The sequence below is a fragment of the Anopheles bellator genome, chromosome 1 (assembly GCF_943735745.2).
Source record: "Anopheles bellator chromosome 1, idAnoBellAS_SP24_06.2, whole genome shotgun sequence".
Taxonomy (NCBI): Eukaryota; Metazoa; Arthropoda; class Insecta; order Diptera; family Culicidae; genus Anopheles; species Anopheles bellator.
In genome coordinates, this window is record NC_071285.1 from 26,853,002 (window position 1) to 26,871,934 (window position 18,933).

Sequence of the window (18,933 nt, forward strand, 5' to 3'; positions counted from 1 at the left end):
TTTCGTTACCGAAGTTTTAAATGCCTACTCACTAAAACCTTCATTTTTTATACAGGAAATTTCATGTCATTGAAAGAAAATATTGCCCAATAAACCTAATTATGTTACAATATTACGTTATGAAAATGTTCAATAATATTTTTAATTTATCAACAATCGACGAGTTGGTGTTGCGAGCGGTGACGGTATAATCACGCCGGTCGGTGTAAATGCCACCTTTGTGGTCGTCGTTTTGAAGCACAATTGTCAGATCGCTATTGAGCGGGTTGGTTGAACCAAAGCGACGCTTGGTTAGTGACGGAAAATCTTCATTAAAACAGTGCGTTTTACACAAATTGTTGGTGTTATGTGAAAACTTGTCGCTGAGTGACGAGCGAAGCCTTTTACAACCGTTTTTCTGCTGTACTAGAACGTACTTGGGCAATACCAAGCAACGTTGAAACCCCGTGAGCAAGCGCATCGAATCTTGGAAAGGGAAAAAGCTCTCGCCATGCTTAAAAACAAGGTTTCTCTGGAATGGAAGAAGCGCGTAAAGGCGGAGTATATGAAAATACGCCAAAGCAAGCGCCACAAAAAGGTGGACGACGTGCGATCAGCGTGGAACCGAAACCGGTGAGTAAGAACACATTCTCGCGTTTAGGTAAATCAAACAATAGCGCTGTACTTGCAGTCAGAAGTTGCTGGACATGCTGATGAGGGAAAACGACAACTGGCTTATGACGAATGCGGCTTGGGTACAGTGCGACATGAATCAATTGCCTCATGTGAAATGTATGAAACAGGCCGAAATTACAGATCATGAAGGGAACCATCAGTCCGCACCGATACGTGTCATTAATGCTGTTACACCGATACCGACCATGTATACCTGGGCTCCGACACACCAGAATTTCATGGTCGAAGACGAAACCGTTCTGCACAACATACCTTACATGGGTGACGAAGTGCTCGATAAAGATGGTTCCTTCATAGAAGAACTGATAAAAAACTACGACGGAAAAGTGCATGGAGATAAGGAAGGCAGCTTCCTAGATGATTCTATTTTCATTGAGTTGGTTCATGCACTAATGAACTACTCGGAAAAAGAAGTCCGCAACGGAGACAGTCCATGCGATGGTAAAACTGGTTTACGATCATCTTCGGCAAATGACAAAGCGTCTTGTGTCGTCAAGGTTGAAGACATCAACATTAAAGTCAGTTCAAGAAGCGCTGTGAAAAAGCTCGAGTCCGGAGAGGGTGCTGATGAAGAAAGCAAGACAGCGAACGATAAAGTCACAAGCCCGGACGAAGAGTTGATCAAGGAACCGTTGGATGTAAAGCCGTTCCCAGCACCGATCGTTTTTCAGGCTATAAGCTCCCAGTTTCCGGAACGCGGTACTCCTGAGGAAATGAGGGATAAGTATATCGAGCTGACGGAACGGGTCGACCCTGAGCGACCGCCAGAGTGTACACCAAACATCGATGGTGCCCGTGCTGAATCAGTTTCGCGTGAACAAACGCTACACTCTTACCACACTTTGTTCTGCCGTCGCTGTTTTAAGTATGACTGCTTTCTTCACCGTGAGTACCAACCATCCTATGCTTACTTCATTTCGCACACGAATGATAAAATATATGGAGTGTTCTTATATATGTTTGTATGTATAAGCACACTACGAGCCACAAATGCCGGGGTTGGCGTTCAATGTCCAAATGAAACTGTGCCATAGTGGTGCATCGTAACTTAAAACCGTCAATGAAAGGCAAGTAATTAAAAAAATGGCAATTTTTTAAGCTGGCTTGCCGCCTGTTCAATTTACTTCACGCATGTTGAAAAAGATTTAAACGACGGTCGAATAATATTTGAATATTTCTCATAAATAAAATCGTTTGATTTTCTTTGAAACCGTCAAGGTTTTGATTCTTTTCTGATTGCAAATAGTACTTTACCAATATCTTGCATATCTGCAATGCTAAGACATATATATTGCATATGTTGTAAGTATAAAGGCACCACCTTCGTATGGATTGCATTCACTTTCTTGCAGCTGTTGAATGAAGCGAAACTTTCTAGAGAATCATTAAACCGAAGCTGATAAAAATATGTCCCAGCGTGTCTCGCACAGCAACATTGGAATCTAATTTGAACAATGTTGTGAATTTATTTTGCTTTAGTTTGGAATTAGAACAGTCACCGCCCACAAAACAACACATATATGTTCATATATGTATTGGTTCACGTACGAAAATGTACCAACCAGAACCAAGATACATGTATGTCTATATTAAAAGTATATAGTACTGAGTATGTTTGTAGTATTTATATTACAGTATCGTTCTCTGTCCAAATGATAAATTTTCTGTACTTACACAACCCTAAAAAACCGTGCTCCTTTCTTATCCTGGCCGCCATTCAATCATGGAAATGGCAATGACAAATCTCAACTTTTTTTTCTAAAATGCTACTACAACCATCATCAACCATCCACAACTGCAACCACTACTATCTGATCTGCCTGCAGGACTTCCATCGTCTGCTGGTCAGCTAACTAATCGTAAGTTGCCCGTTGTATAGTGGAGAGTCTACGATCATACGCTCCGCGGCGAATCCGATGAACGATATATGGCTAATATGAAACTTTGTCACAAAAGTAAAAGAAATTCATACATAACCATTGTGTGGGCATGATCGAACTGGGTCGTTTATTGGTCATTTTAACATTGTTTCATTGAAGCAAAGCAGAACAAAGGCCCATTTTTGTTCACAATACATATGTTTCTTTTTTTCTTTTTACCTGTGGAACTTAATTTAAAATAAACGTTTTTTCATGGAGAGGATTGTATGGGTACTGTATGTTTTATTGGCCGTGCGTTTTCTCGTTGTTTGTTCATTACTTGCCAGTTTGAATTCGTTTGTTTCGAACACTCGCAACCCTCACGTCCATAAGCCATCCTTAGCTTCACGGGACCAAACTTACACTAAGCTGGTATATGCTTATCTCTCCAACGATACATTAGATAACTCACCTTACAACACACATCGTACAGACAACAGACTCAAAATTAATCCAACTCACTTTGCATACATTTCTGGAGGTTGTGTTAGTTTACTCTACACCATTGTTGGTATATTTCTGTTCTCGTTATTATATTTCGTTTTACCATTTATACTCTGATACCAAATATTGACATTAAACATTTTTCTCCTTCTTTCTCTTTCTGTTTTTTCTTCTCTTCTCATTAATACTGCCCAACGATGCAAATCTTGAATATTGGTCCATGGATGCTTGCACAGGCTTACAGGTGAATCATTCGGGTCCAAACCTGCAAAGGCGCCGCTGGCCCGAACTGAAAACTCCGAGCAAACCTTGCAGCGACACATGTTATTTATTGCTGGTAAGTAAGGTTGCATCTACTTTAATAAACGTTAAATTGTCGGGTATTATCGCGTATACCCAGGATTTAAGTAGACGATTGTAAATCCGCTAACTGTTTGAAGTAATATGTTCGGAAACGTTTTCTTTTGTTCTTTACTTTATTTTGTTAGGATGAAATGAAGGAGAAAATAGCTGATGGCGATAGTAACAAGCAGACATCGTCCTTGCCGGATTCTGGTAACGAGGCAAGTTCCGAAGATAGCAACGACAGCAGCCGCTATAGCAAGGACACTCCTTTTGCCAAATCTCCCAATGGTACTAGCGTGTTGGAGTTGTTTAACAACAGCCACGAACCGTGGAATGGGTCGGACAAATCGTTCTTTCGAACGCTCCAAAAAACCTATCTGCATAACTTCTGTGCAATTGCGGAAGCGATGCTCGTGAAGACTTGCCAGGAGGTTTACAAATTCGCCCAGCAGGAGGCTGCTGATTTCATGCCTGTGGAGTTGAACAAGGATAGTACGCCACCGAGAAAGAAGAAAAAGAAGCAACGACTTTGGTCAATGCACTGTCGAAAGATCCAGCTGCGTAAGGAAGCAAATGCGAATCACTTGTACAATTATTCGCCCTGCGATCACACCGGCCAGTGTGACACCAATTGTCCGTGCTATGGGAGTTTTTGTGAAAAGTTTTGCAACTGCAGTAGTGACTGCCAGATTCGATTTCCAGGATGCCGATGCAAGGCACAGTGCAACACTAAGCAGTGTCCCTGTTATCTGGCTGTACGCGAATGTGATCCGGATCTATGTCAAACGTGCGGAGCAGAGCATTACGAAGTTAACAAGATCACGTGCAAGAACGTGAGCGTTCAGCGAGCTTTACGTAAGTTTCTAACTCAAAATAATTGCGAGCCAAACAGCAATCATCTCAGATGTCCTACCATCATTTACTCTAGACAAACATCTACTCATGGCACCATCGGACGTTGCTGGGTGGGGAATTTTCTTGAAGGAAAGCGCACAGAAAAATGAGTTCATTTCTGAGTATTGTGGAGAAATAATTTCGCAGGATGAGGCGGACCGCCGCGGCAAGGTGTATGATAAATATATGTGCAGCTTTCTCTTCAATCTCAATAATGGTGAGTTGTAAAACAATAATGCGAAACTAAAGGTGGCAAATTGGTTAAAAATATCTTACTTTTCAACTGTCCTTTTACAGAGTTTGTTGTGGACGCTACACGCAAGGGGAATAAAATTCGTTTTGCCAACCATTCCATCAACCCCAACTGCTACGCCAAGGTGTTAGTAGTGAACGGCGACCACCGCATTGGAATATTTGCTAAACGGCCCATTCAACCCGGCGAGGAACTATTCTTCGATTATCGTTACGGTCCAACAGAGCAACTGAAGTTCGTCGGTATCGAGCGAGAGATGGAATTTCTTTGAAGATCCACGTTGAACGAATTGACCCCAGGTGCCAGCGCCCATTACTATCGCTCGTGTTCATTTTTCGTTACTAACGGAACAAACTTCTTGGGTCGTGTGGTCGCTTTTTTATGGTTTGGGTTTGAAATCAACTCTCTTAATGCTTCAGGATAAATTTCGCCAACTTCACTTCACTTCTTGGCTTGTTTGCGCATTTTTGTTTCAGTGGAGAAAGACGATTTTCGAATTAGAAATTTTCTTTTTTTAATAGAATTATGGAAAAACAATGAAACAGTGAAGTCCGATAAAACAACGCTCGATAAAACTGCGACCTGTTTGATGCAATCAAAACGTCTGAACGTCTGCGCATTGAGATTGTAAACCCATGAACGGTAAAGAGGACTTTCTTACTGCTTGAGAACCCTGAAGAACGATGTAGAACGACCAGAAGATGTCTACTCGTGGTCACTTAGTTCGTTAAATAATGGGTTGTTAACAGGGCAGTATCGATTAGGTCTTCACAACGCAATGCTCAATCAATCAGAATGTTGTTAGTTTTCGAAGTTTCACTGTATCTAAAGGAAGATAACGACTCAGTTAAGTTGATATTTATAGCACACACGTTGATAAAATTTCCTACAATTAGGATAATAACAGTTTCACATAAAGAGCACTACTTACCGAAGTTATCCTCTTAATTTAGGTCTTAACAATGGAGTTACTACTTCTTTATTGCTTTATTTCATCTTATTTCCTGTTCTAATTACTTTTGGTTTATTACGATTGTATCAGTCACATGTGGTTTGCTGCGAGAATTAATTTCGGGACAAGTTTTATTAATAAAGCCATGGAACCAATGGTAGCCAACCATAACTTCGTGATTTTTCTTTATTGTAACAAGGAGGTTGGTTCAAGATTGATTTTGGGAACTTGTTCTAAATTACTTGAAGTTTGTTTCTATATGTTACTGCTCTGTTGTCATTGTGTGGTGATGCATATGTTGTTAAAGGCCTGAACTACATGTGAAATGACCACTTCGTTTGGTTCAGTTTCGATTATTTATTGCTGCAATTCCTAACTTTTGTACCTTTTGTAATTTTGTGCCGTTTTCTCGTAGTTTTTGTTTTTTACACTGTAAGTTTCCGGTGTTAATTTTCCGTCGTTCCGTCTTCCCACAACCGATTCTTTTTGTTGTGAATATGTTATACTTTTATGAACCGTTTCCAATCAATAACCCAATCAATCAATCAATCAATCAATCAATTCAAATAGTAGTAATTCATCCGGGGACAACCACGCTGTTTTAGGGTTTTAGGGTCCCTTTCGCGCGAATCGGACACGCGAATATCGGGTTCGTTACCAAATTATTAAAAGTGTCCGATTGTAAAAAAAGATGGAAAATGTATCATTCTGCTACCATTGCAGTTTTTTCTCTTATATAAACAGCGAAGATCGCTCTATTGACGATATACTGGTTCCTTGCTGATTATAGCAAAACCCCCTCCAAATGATTCCTGAGTACCACCTTAGAAAGTAGTTGGCAAAACCTACAAGCTTTTTTCGAAGCATGCAATAAAAATGATGGTTTAAATTTACTATTCCGATCCCATATTTGCCAAGATTGTAAAGATTAAGGTCTCCGGAGGACCGACATTAGGCTGGGTTTCAGAAAACAATAGCGAAAAGAGGTCCTTCAAGAGCCCAACAAATTTAAATAATTTAAATTTTAAAATTTCAATCAATTCTGTTCTTGATTTAATTTTTTAATTACTCAGTTTTATTTATTCTGTGAAGAGAAGGATTGTGATGATTTGATGAAGCCAAAACAATGATTTGGCTCAGTAAAAATAAGATTTTAACGGTTTACGGCAAAAGTGACAATGCTTTCAGAACGTCAAAGTCAAATTGACGTTCGATTGCTGGCAAATGTCACTCCCTCCCTTCTTCTTCCCTTCCCTCCCTCCCTTCCCTTCATCTTTACACAGCGCTTACGACAGAAGCAGTCATCAAAGGTGAATTGCTCTGAATTCAACATGGCAATAGGAGATTATCCAGCAGAGTACAATCCGAAGACTCACGGCCCGTACGATCCGGCCCGTTTCTACGGCAAGCCCGACACCCCGTTCGGCCAGGTAAAAGTTGGAGAAGTGGGCGCATGGCTCGCACGTCGCGATAAGAACCCACGGGCATTGGCCGGAGTTTTTAGCCGTGCGTTCTGGAGATGGCAACACAAGTACATGCAGCCGAAGCGGACCGGAATCGCTCCGTTCTTCCAAGTAGTTGTCGGAGGCATGGTATTTTTCTACACCATTAATTACGGCAAGTTGAAGCACCATCGCAACTACAAGTATCACTAAAAGAGCTCGGTCGAAAGCCATTGTCGCTGGGTGCCCGGGAACAAGATGTCAAGTGAAGGTACGTTTGGCACAGCATATATCGAAAGTAGGGTGTTGCAAAAGTTACATAATTCGTGTCTTTTCAGAAAACAACATTCGCACCTTCAAAGGATATGTGACACTGTACAATCCCGGCGAAAAGTAGTGATGCTATGAGTTTGAATCGAACGAAACACTCTGAATGAAAATTATGTAATGAGTCTAAAATGAAATAAAATGTTGGGCGTTCTCTGATAGGACGGCTGCAAAACAAGCAAGATGTTAAGTATGGAGCCATACTAATTGTTTTTTCAGTTCGCATTGGCAATTGTGATGTGGTGAACTGCTGTTTTGAAAAAGCTTCCCTTGGCGTTTCAAGATCCCTAAAAGTCGTGTGATATTAGCGCATCTAGAAACAACTCCAACGTAGATATGGACTGATTGCCCCAGTGCGCTTAATGTAGCCATAAGTAAATGTTTATGTAAAAAAAAACCTAAGAATGGGAAGCAAGTGCATCGGCTTCAGATTAAGCAGATTGCTAAATGCTCCTGCTAATAGGAAATTCAAGTTATGCCAAACTAAAAAAACTGAGAAGTGCCGGTACTATTTACACACACTTGGACGCTCGACTTTGACTTGTATCAGCTCCGGGTTCGGAACTACAAGGGAAGTTCCCTGGAAATGCCTAACTCAAGCTACGGCTCGTCGGGCCCATACTGATCCGCTTCAGATCATGTCCGTAAGAAAAGGATGCGCAGCTTTGCTGTGTCTTTGGTGCTTACGTAAATTTTTTCAATGTCATCCGATGTACTGTTGTAGGAAGTGGTTCGTCGCTGGACGTCAGAAATATACATCTAAAAACTCTGCTTGATAGTTTTTTTTACCGTAGGTATAGATTTTATATTTTTATTTATCCGTACTTTGTTTTTTTGCCAATTTTTACGCAAGTGGCAAATCCGTTTTCCTAACTCCTGCTAAAAACGTAAGAAATTTGTTTCGCGACTATTTTTTGATACATATATGTATCACACTTCATCGTTATCTGCTTATACTTTTCTAGATTATCCCATATTGTACTCTCTTTATTATCTAGAACATTATTTTTTCATGCGTTAGTTAGCAATGTATTGTAGTTATGGTTTGTAGTTTTTTTTTTTATTTTTCCCATACGTTTTCTTAATTTTTATTATAAACTTCTCAACATACATCTCCAGCTCTTCTCTCTCTCTAATGTTCCATGCAATGATAAACATGTCCTCTATAGATACATGAACGCTATAGGTCATCTGACGACATGAATGAATTTTCCGATTTGGACTCTTCCAACCTACGAATTTGCTGTCGTAGATACATTATCCTGCAAGAAAAATAGTTTAGCAAAAAAAATTTATTCAATCTATATTTTAAATATTTCAAACACTACGATTTTTCGTATCGAATGATGTTGCATCCAAGCAGACATAACTTTTAAAGTTTAGCTTTAAATCATAAGCCTCACTTTCGATACGTAATTTATTAAGTTTTCTTAAACTGCGGTCATCGGAGGCGCGCCTACGGGCGCAACATGGGCTGCTTATTCGCCCACCGACACTTAGGAATCGGCAGAGGGGCAAACCACCAGCATCGAGCGATCAATCCGCAGTCGCGAATCCGGCGGATTGCAGACGGCGCAAGATACGTGGCACAACCGGCTGCCTTGGAGCTGCACCCGACAGGGTCGTCCGATGGCGACAGGCGCTTGAAGACGCGACGCCCAAGCATCGTGGCTGCAAGAGTGTGCCAAAATGATCGGTATGCGACGTTGCGGACTGGTCGATAAGGCCGAGTAATTTAAGCAGAGACTGGCAGCAGTCTGTAGCTACAAGCAACTTGCTCTCAGCTGTAGAAACCAAGCTCTAATGTACAGTAACTATAAACGTTAAATAATTCATGATAAAAGTATAATAGTTACAGTATTATATAAGTACATTATTGGAATAAAGTGAGAAGAACAACTGCATTCCTGCTTCTCGGGGCTTACCATATTGAGCAGTGCCGGAGAAGGTTGCTTTGGGAGGTTGTCCCGTATAAGAAACAACATTTAAAAAGCATTTTGACTCGAAAGCAAAAGAAAGGTATTTTGAAACGGATTCGCTCATCGGAGGCATGTAAAATATATCTTAATTCTATTGAAAATCATTTTTAATATGACAGATACATGGTTATTTCCTGTAACTTAATTTACTAAGAAACAGAACAATTTTGTGTGGATTTGCACTTCTCAAAACACATAAACATTAGCCAATGACACCAACTAATTGTCCACGTTACAATAATTACTCTAAATTAGATAGCACAGTCAAAGCAGAGATCTTAAAAAGAGAAAAACACGTTATAAAGTAAGAAACAGGCACTAGAGAATGCCTCCAATACAAATGAAATAAGGTTTAGTAAAAACGGCAAGGTGGTCCGTTCTTAGTCAAGTAATAAAAACGCTATATTTAAAAAAAACTATACCTTTTATATGAAACACAACTGTACATATTGCTCGTAGTACCACGAATACGTAGTACGAAAAGGCCAGAAAAAATCCTATCTGCTGCTTTTAGCAGTTTAAACATAGGAATCCAACGTCAGGTTCATGGAGAGTTTTTTTGCTATTCTTCCCGAGACAATGAATGGGGAATTAAAAATTCGATTTCTAAACAACTTCTGAATTCTGAATAATTGTGAAATAAATACTCTTGCAAGATGAAATGGGGCCTGGTAGGCCCAGTGTGAGACGGATAGATTGCGTCGACCGGGACGTGATATCGGCCGCTATCCTGACGTTGTTGTGGACGAAGGCTCTCCCCCGCTAGCGGTGGAAATGTTCCCCGAAGCAGGCGAAGACCGTTCGGCGGTTGTAGCCGGATATAGATAGATAGAAAGTTGAAATGAAGTTGAACAAAATTCGTTTTATAATACAAAAAGATCTAAAGTGAGTATGATGAAATGAATATCCACGGTAAGGCTTATGATGGTTTCAGCACAGCACATCGAGAGTTCTTTGAGCTATCGCTAAATAGCGTAAAAGCAGCATGCAGCAAGATTGAAAGTGGCGTGATTTGTATAAAATACCACACAGAAAAAAAAAAAACTCTAGAGGAGTATGTTCATTGTGTCTTTCGTCACATTAGCTTCAACAAGCCAGATCAATGTAACATTGAAAATTGGTACACGATGATCTTCTTTCTACGGGAATAACCGCTGAGCGGTCTTATCCTGCACTAGGGGGGTTGTTAGCCCCGCGCCAACCCCCCCTCTGTCACGCCGCTATCGGGAATCAAAATCATGGCCGGTTGAGTGACAGTCGGTCCCGGGAATCGAACCCAGGCCAGCTGCGTTGACAGCGACGAGCGTTACCGACTGAGCTATCAGCGGGGTCACGACGATCTATAGACTCAATTTTAATTCAGATTCGAAAATCATTAAGAGTGACTGTGTGGTTGTCGAAAAGTAAAATCAAATTTCGCTGTAAAAGATAAAAGAGATAGTGAAACAATAATAAGTTCAACCAGGGTACTCACTTTTGTTCCTGCAGTGTTGCAGTTATTTCAGTTATTCTAACTAAACTTCTAGCGCATTTTAACTCAGCGGATACTTTGCTGCATTGAAGATCACCTAAAATATGTGCCTCTTCCGAGAGTTTTTGAATCTGTCAAACAGTAAAAATAAATGAATCAGATAAACCAGTAACATAACGTAACATTTTTGAGCCGCACTGCCAACAAAAACCGATAGCATTGCTAGCAATCGTCCTCACCGTTTTTTCTAGTATTTCCGAAGGCCATCCAGTAATGTGCGATATAAGATCGGCCCGAAAGTATTTTGCTAAGCTAGGCGTTAGATTCGGTCCTTGAGATCGGCCACACTGTGACGATGCCATTACGCTCTGTAGGCTGCTCACAGCGCTGGTTGTAGTCGACGTTATGCCACCGCTACTCAGCCCGCTGTCTACTGTGCACCAGGAAACGCAGTTGAAACGAATACATCAAAAATGTGAATAAAATGTTTAAGAATATGATACATTGTCGCCAAGTTCTTGCAGTATCCAAGCGGCATCCTACTCACATTTTCTATGATCCCCCAGAGCTAAATCAAGTTCCTGTGTTGGAGTCGGTGGCCCATCAGCAGTTATCACTGTGCTTCCGCTACTATTTATCGCACTTGACTGGCTGGCAACGTGACTGTTTATCGTGATGTTATGCATATTGTGACCCAAATGAAGGCCTGATAATGACGACGAAAGGGCTGGGTGGGACAGATTGGACACATTGTGCAGGGGCGAGTTTAATGAGTGTTCTCTGAAATTAAAAACAGTTAAGCAATGCCAAATCATGCGCCTACGATGGAGAGCATGTTGTTATGCTGTAATATTTTTACCTTAAACTTCCCATTGCCGTATTGCTTCCTCCTATGTCATGGACTGCGTTTGTGTTTAGCTGGCGGGTTTGCTGTTGCATAAGTGCGTTGTTAATCGTCTGTAACGCCTTTTGTGGGTTGAGGTCATTGTGTTCTATCGATTTGATGCCGGTGATTTGCGAAAGAATCTTCGGCAAACCTGCCAACGACGTAGGCACACTGACCCCTGCAGCATCGGCAGGTATTGAGTGAATCGAAGATTGATTAATCTGCTGAGTTTGGTGCTGCAGTTGGTTCTGTTGTTGTGGCGAATGTTGTGCAATGTTGCAATGTTGTTGCTGTGGATGTATCGAGGGCGGAAGATGCTAAAGGTAGAAAAAGGATAAAATGAGAAAGGATTGAACCTATGTTCACATATGACCTGTACTGACCGCTAGCGACATTGGTGGTCCGGGTGCATTTGAATTGAGCATCCCTCCATCTGTAGAATTTGGTTGAGTGCCAATTGATAATGGTCCGCCGATACCGCTAGGCCCATGTACGGCATGGTGCATTGACGGAGACGGCATACTATTGCCGGATGATGAAGACGACGAAGAAGAGGAACTCGACGATGGTGTTATGTTCTGTTGTAATTGCTGCATTTTCTGATTGTTTGATGATGCTAACTGTGCATTACTAGAAGACCCAACTTGATTTGCAGTCGAACTTGATAACAACCGGGGCATTTGATTTGACACACTGTGACCAGTGCCTTCAGTTGCGCTCGATTGGACCGACGTAGAGTTTCCACTCAATCCGGATCCAATGTTACTACTGCCAGTATTTCCCAGTGAACCGTTAATCGTTGCTTGCGCATGTCCTTGCTGCTGCTGCTGTTGCTGTTGGGCAATAGTGGGCGTGCTCGAGTGTGAATAATTGGTTTCAGAGGTTGGCGTTGAATCACCAGGACTGTTGTCCGCATCCAGGTTTTCCCCATCGAAGCGCCTCCGATGAGCGGAAGATGAAGATTCATGTGTTGGCCATCGTATACGGGAATTATTCTTTCCACCGCTGCTGCTGCTGCTGCAGGAATGCTTTCCATACGAAGATGCCGCCGCACGAAGGACGACTGAAGATGTATAGCGTTCGTCGCGTTCCCTTTCATTCCGTTCCCTTCCACGATCACGATCCTTGTCGCGGTAGTCGCGGTGCTGTTCTTTCGCCAACATTCGAGAACTATAAAACAAACGAAGCGACATTCAGATTTTTTGTTAACTAATCCACTCGTGCTTGCTGCAGTACCTTTCTTTTTCGATCCATTCGCGTGGTTTTTCCCATTGGGACACTTCCGTTTTGCAATTGTAATAATACTTCTTGCCAGACGAGCTAACATGTTCGCTCCAATCACCCACACGATTCATGCGGTCCCGGTCGATGCTATTTCCAGCTATGCTACTGCCGGAAGAGTTGCCAGCCCCCGCTGGATTGCTGCTTGTAGTCGAAGAAGCATTGGTAGCAGCACTCGCTACACCGCCCCCACCACTAGCACTGTTAGTAGACACCAGACTATTATTGGCGATTACTGCCGCCGAGCTGCCGCTTAACACACTGCCACTACTAGCGCTAGTGCCAACGACACTTCCTAATCCCAACGTTGTGCCAGCACCACCTCCACCAGCTCGATCGCGTTCGCGATCCCGCAGACGGTCTCGATCACGGTCACGTTCTCGGTCTCGTTCGCTTCTCTCGCGTTCTCGATCACGTTCCCGATCATCGGCAGACGTACCCCGCTTGTCCAGCAGCGTAGCAAGTTTCAACCTTCTATCGTGTATCGTTCGGTGATCAGAATCGCGCTCGCTACGACTTCGCTTGGGAGACCGCAGAGAATCTGCAATTTTACAGAAACCATCAACAAACGTGCTTGCACCGATGTACTACAAGCCCTAAGCATTGTCAGTGCTGCACAAACCTGAATATTTATCCTTTTTGTAGTCCCGATCACTGCGTTCTTTCTCGCGTAGTTTGCTCATGGTGTTGTAACCTGAAGACGGGTATCGATCGCGGTCTCTTTCCCTGTCTCTTTCGCGGTCACGATCTCGCTCCCTGTCTCGATCTCTTGGCGAATCTGCAATTAATATGTTAAAATGTATGTATGAATAAATATATTCATAATATGATATATTCCGACATGATTTGGTTTTTTAATTACCATTGCTTAACAATACCCCTGCTGGTGAGTTATCCCGATCCCGGCCATAGCTGACGGGTCGAGAGCTAGCCTCCCGTTCATAGTCCCGTTTGGAAGAACTATATTTTGAATTCTGAAAGTCAATACAAATGAGACATGCCCAATTACACATAATTGTTTCCTCTTGTTCATAAATGGTGACGGTTTCGTACGATAAATGCATTAGTAAGGCAATGTTGCTCCAGTGGGATATACTTTTTAGATTTTTGTGAACATATTTACTGTCTAAGGTCTTTTTGCTTATTGTTGTTAGTTGCCTGTTTGTTTGAATTTCGAAATTGCCTTGACTGCTGTTGGCTTAGGAGAAATATTCAAGTACACAAATGGGGCCGGGATAGGCCCCCAAAGGCTTCAAGGGCGAACAGTCGACGCGAACTAGTTTTCTTTTGCAAATCGTTTCTTTTTTCTGCTAACTGTTTTTCCTGATTGCCACAAATACGTTCTTCACTTAGAAAGCCGTATTAGCCGCCAGCGATTGCTAAAGCTACAATCTGTTTTAACACCGATTTTAACTGGCTCTCAGTTACGGCCTTTCCACTTAGCATGTTTAGCACCAAACCAATTATGGTAATTTTTGTGAACGAAGCCCATCTGAAAATATTGTGGTCAAAATTACCTGGTATTGATGGGATTGATGATACCTGAGGAAAAAAGGAAAAGAAAAGAAAACCAAATGTTCATTAGTTTTGACAATGGGTTGGCCGGGCTGCTGCTGCCCTAAGCAAGAGTTAATTTTCACGAAGAACAAAACCTATTTCTAGTTGACATCATGCCGGAAAACCGAAATGTGGGAAACAATGTTTATATTCTAAAGGCCGATAGGCACAAACTAGTGCCGTGCCATGGTGGCAAGTAAAAATGACCAAAATCGATTTTTTGGTTTCATCTCGCGCAGGCAACGACGACATTGGTGGACATTATGAACAAGGTTTGTGCGCCCAGACAAGCTTTACAAAACAATAGTAAATGCCAACTACATGATCAAGCCGGAAAGCGTCGATTATTGGCTAGATAGCCTAGCCCAGCAGGATGGCTAACGTATTGGAGGATGAGAAATGATGAATAAAAAAAATGAAACAGAAATTTACCCATCGTTTAGCAAACGTTGCGGTTTCCTGGCATGCATTACCATTTAATGCCGTGATATTTTCTTTCTTGTTTCAGTTTGCTTGCTCTTCCTTTGAGCTCACACAGCATCCGCCACATCCAGTTTCATGAAAACGATAGTTTTGATACTGGAAGCCGAAACATTGCTTCGGATGCGAAGTCCGGTACTTTTTTTGTCACACGCAAAATTTAGATGTAGGGGCAAAAGGAAAGAATTCCAGAAATAAACGACGGCGGCCCGATTGTGATTCGGTATTTATGTAAACTCTGTTATCGAATCCGTATCGGGTGTTGGATCGGGCAGAACGACAATGTAACGAAAAATAACTATTGACTGACTATCTCTAAATTTTCGTTTTGTCAAGAACGGAAACCGTCTCAGCTAACAGTGCTTTTTACTGTTGCTGCTGAAAGCCTCAATCGATTTCGTTTCGAAGCCAGTCGCGCCCTTCGGATTCATTTCTTGCTGACTCGCACCAATAACAACGTGGAAATGCAAAAGAAATTAAATAAAAACAGAAAATGATTTCAATGCTCGATATGTATCCTGCGAGCAAGCAATTAAATTTTACAGAAAAATTTCACAAGTATTCACTTAACGCCGCCATCACTGAATGATGAGCGAGTGTTCCATACTCTTTTACGTTTTCTGCTTAAGTTCTCTTTTTCTTTTTCCATTCATGATGTTCCCTTTGGGGGATTGTTTCTCGCTCGCACCAACGCCGATTTGTGGCACAACATTTTCGACGCATTCTGTCTTTTTCATAGCGGCCACAGAGGCTTCAAATGACGGCATTCAGTTTTCGCCCCAGGGCGAAAACTGAAGTTCCCCAATACATGACCGATAGGTGCGTGAAAATAGCTCGCCGGGCTGCAAATTAGCGAGAATAGCCAACTTCTTTCAAACTTTCGTTATTAAAATAAATACCACGTTTTACGGTGTATTTTGCATGTTTTTGTGTGAAAAGAAACATTCAATACCAGTAAACAGTAGGAAGCTAAATGTGAAACCTTAGTGAGTTGCTTTACATGTCGACACATTAAGTCTGTTTTAACGCTTTAACTGTTTATTACATAAAATATTATGAATAATAATAAACAAATTTAACAAATTAATCAAATACTGGGTAAATGGCAAAAATAATTAATTGAAAATCGGAGAATTAGTATGAAAATCGGAGAATTAGTATTAGGAATATCAAATGTCAAAAGCAGACGTCACAAGCGGTATGTGGTTGGCGTATCCTGTCCTCAACATAAGTTCCCAACCTCAGATTCTTTGCGTCTTTCATCAAGCCCAGACATTTTACATTTGTTTTTACATCAAGCAGTAAATAGCGGAGTAGTTTGGCTGCTTCTCTTTTCGAAATCAGTGTTGCTGTTTGAGTAAAAACCACTAGTGAACTAGTTTCAAAAAGCCCACCCATTTGGTTTGCAACAGTAGGGGTTAAAACTCTGGCTTGACCAGAGAGAAGCGAGCGACATTGGGCAACCTTCCACTGTTGCGGCTAACCGGCTTGAGATGGTAAAATCACTGAAGCACTCTCAACGCTTTACGTATACTGGCAAAATTTGGCGTGGTAATATAATTTCGATGTGAAGTATTTTAATAGCCGCCAAAATCATGGAATACAACAATGGTAAAACCGTCGCGCGGATCTCAAGGACCAAGTCTGCGCCCGATGAGTAGTTACCTGAAATTTTATGTCTCAAATTCTCACTTGTACTTTTTGCAGCCGTTTGCTACGCCGATAACTCGGAACAAGAACAATACTATCAGGAAGATCAAGAACTGCAGGGTCACCAACAGCAGCATCAGCAGCAAGCCCCGTGTCCTCCGCGGAAAACAGCAAAACAGAACAACGCTTTACCGCTTTGGGGAAATGATGCGTCTATGAATCTGAACGCTTTGATTCTGGCCAACATTCAGGGATCGAGTTACTTCAAAGGTAGCTTGACCAATGTGCGGACAATTGTTCGGTGGCTAACCTGTTTTACATTCCATTCCAGTGTCCTTGTTTAAGCTTAAGACTTACCACGAAGTTGTAGATGAAATATATTACCAAGTTAAGCATTTGGAGCCATGGGAGCGCGGCTCTCGCAAGACAGCTGGACAAACAGGAATGTGCGGGGGTGTAAGTAACGCGTTTCAATGTGTAAAGTGCGCAAAACCGTAACGTATTGGTTGCAAATCCTTGTGAATGAAGACTGCCGAGGAATGATGGTGATGCATTTGGTTCGCTGATTTGGTTTCTGTCTCTATTTTAGGTTCGCGGCGTAGGAGCAGGTGGAATAGTTTCAACCGCATTTTGCCTGCTTTATAAACTCTATACCTTAAGGCTCACCCGAAAGCAGGTGAATGGGCTTATGAGTCATGGTGATTCACCATACATACGGGCATTAGGTGAGGTTTTTCATAATTTAATAATAGTTCGGCACCATATTATAAAACAATGCATATTACAGGTTTTATGTATTTACGTTACACGCAACCACCTGGTGATCTTTTCGATTGGTACGAACCGTATCTGATGGACGAGGAAGAAATCGATGTTAAAGCCGGGGGAGGACAGGTACGAACATTGTGGTCTCGACAGTTTACTGCAGTGGAATGTGCTTTTTCATAACTTTTTGCTTTTAAACGATTGCTTTTCGTGTTTTCCTGTTTACAGATCATGACCATTGGACAAATGATCAGACAGTGGTTAACTAAACTAGATTGGTTCTCGACGCTGTTTCCTCGTATTCCGGTACCTATACAGAAACAGATCGATGCCAAACTTGATCAGTACGCCCGCGAGAATGGTGTGTCCTTCGCTGATACGCAACCGGATCGTGGCAACAGTAGCGGTAAACCAGGACGCGCTGGTGTTCCATCTGGCATGCGAGGACAAGACGAACGAGAAGGCAATCGGTTTGACCGAGGCGGTGGTTTTAGTGAGCAAATTTTCAAAGAGAAAATGAAACGGGTAATGTCTGATCACTGCGATCGAGATGCACGACCGTCGCGATACGATCGAGAGGGTGAGAATGTTGCACTACGTCGGGATCGAGAACATAATCAAATGTACCGTGACAGCAGGGAACAGGATCGCGACTGGGAGCGGGACAGAGATCGAAGAAACGAACGTGGTGGTCGGTTTCGAGACCGGGACCGTGAGCACGACCGCAATCGTGAGCGTGATAGAGATCTTTATAAGGAAAGAGATAGGGATCATGAAAGAACACGGGAGCGCGATCGCGATCGAAAGGAGCGCAATCGTGGTGAGCGAAGATCTCGTAGCCGAGAAAGAGAGGGCCACTCGAAACGGCGCGAACAGCACGAACGTGATCGACGGCACCGTTAGCGAATGATTCGGATCATAATTTTATTACACTGTTTTAATTTTAAGGACTTCTGTAACAAAGAAAGATGTGCATGATATAAGTTGAGGTAGAAAATTGTATTGCAAGATAAAAACTAACGTTCACGAGGGACGGACGATACGTTTGGTACTACCATTAAGAATATATTTAGTTTATTTCCCCTTTGTTTACCTGACAATTTCAGTATCAATCTAACGTTACTCGTAATGGAGAAAGAAAGTAATTGCAGCATTAGTGGTAATGCAGTAATTGCAGTTTCCTGCAGTAATGCACGAAAGAAACCGACAAAACCGTTGCAATTTTCTAAGCAGCCCTTAATATTCAATTGGTTCGACTTTATACAGCTCAACTGACTTTAGATCGAATTAGATTGAAAGCTGCGTCGAATCGTTCGCTGTTTTCGTCCCTAATGAAGCTTTTAGTGGAAAGCTCTCAATAATTACTTAACACAATTGTAGCACAAGGATGTGACGGAAAATATAATAGTTGCGTTTAAATCGATCCACTCACTCACTCACATATCTGGAATGGTGGTCGCACGGAAAGCCTTTGAAGTGGTTCGATAAGTGCTGCGTGTATAAAAGAGACGGAAGAGAGTTTTCGTGCGATGGCTGCCGAAGCATCGCCGGAATTGTATATGTATGAGATGAACATAACGCTATTAAAAGCTTCTTCGGGCCCAAGGATAACA

At 42.0% G+C, this 18,933-nt stretch overlaps 4 protein-coding genes across 8 annotated transcripts; 3 read left to right on the forward strand and 1 right to left on the reverse strand.

The window, feature by feature from the left end:
* Nucleotides 1-460: 460 nt before the first annotated feature.
* Nucleotides 461-5,643, forward strand: LOC131216738 (histone-lysine N-methyltransferase E(z)). Of its 4 annotated transcripts, XM_058211302.1 has the most exons (7): nt 461-612; nt 671-1,560; nt 2,502-2,534; nt 3,275-3,375; nt 3,527-4,238; nt 4,312-4,494; nt 4,575-5,643. In XM_058211302.1, the coding sequence occupies exons 1-7, from the start codon at nt 491-493 to the stop codon at nt 4,799-4,801; spliced, it is 2,268 nt and encodes a 755-aa protein (XP_058067285.1). In that variant the 5' UTR covers nt 461-490; the 3' UTR covers nt 4,802-5,643. The 4 variants fall into 4 exon arrangements, with proteins under 4 accessions (XP_058067285.1, XP_058067293.1, XP_058067310.1 ...); XM_058211310.1 differs by lacking the exon at nt 2,502-2,534; XM_058211327.1 differs by lacking the exon at nt 2,502-2,534 and having other exon boundaries at nt 698-1,573; nt 3,273-3,375.
* A 1,116-nt stretch (nt 5,644-6,759) lies between these two features.
* On the forward strand, nt 6,760-7,195 carry LOC131210777 (putative ATP synthase subunit f, mitochondrial). The gene has a single exon (XM_058204072.1). The coding sequence runs from the start codon at nt 6,814-6,816 to the stop codon at nt 7,135-7,137; it is 324 nt and encodes a 107-aa protein (XP_058060055.1). The 5' UTR covers nt 6,760-6,813; the 3' UTR covers nt 7,138-7,195.
* An 851-nt stretch (nt 7,196-8,046) lies between these two features.
* LOC131205495 (WW domain-containing adapter protein with coiled-coil homolog) lies at nt 8,047-15,474 on the reverse strand. Of its 2 annotated transcripts, none has more exons than XM_058197613.1 (11): nt 14,858-15,474; nt 14,386-14,410; nt 13,731-13,842; nt 13,491-13,646; nt 12,824-13,409; nt 11,971-12,757; nt 11,561-11,904; nt 11,249-11,481; nt 10,941-11,131; nt 10,705-10,832; nt 8,047-8,513 (listed from the first exon to the last, which is right to left on the reverse strand). In XM_058197613.1, exons 1-11 carry the CDS (start codon nt 14,899-14,901, stop codon nt 8,432-8,434), a joined length of 2,688 nt encoding a protein of 895 aa, XP_058053596.1. In that variant the 5' UTR covers nt 14,902-15,474; the 3' UTR covers nt 8,047-8,431. The 2 variants fall into 2 exon arrangements, with proteins under 2 accessions (XP_058053596.1, XP_058053595.1); XM_058197612.1 differs by having other exon boundaries at nt 10,941-11,134.
* A 708-nt stretch (nt 15,475-16,182) lies between these two features.
* On the forward strand, nt 16,183-18,394 carry LOC131205497 (pre-mRNA-splicing factor 38B). The gene is made up of 6 exons (XM_058197614.1): nt 16,183-16,516; nt 16,613-16,825; nt 16,887-17,011; nt 17,145-17,280; nt 17,343-17,449; nt 17,549-18,394. The coding sequence occupies exons 1-6, from the start codon at nt 16,501-16,503 to the stop codon at nt 18,221-18,223; spliced, it is 1,272 nt and encodes a 423-aa protein (XP_058053597.1). The 5' UTR covers nt 16,183-16,500; the 3' UTR covers nt 18,224-18,394.
* The last annotated feature ends 539 nt before the right edge of the window (nt 18,395-18,933 follow it).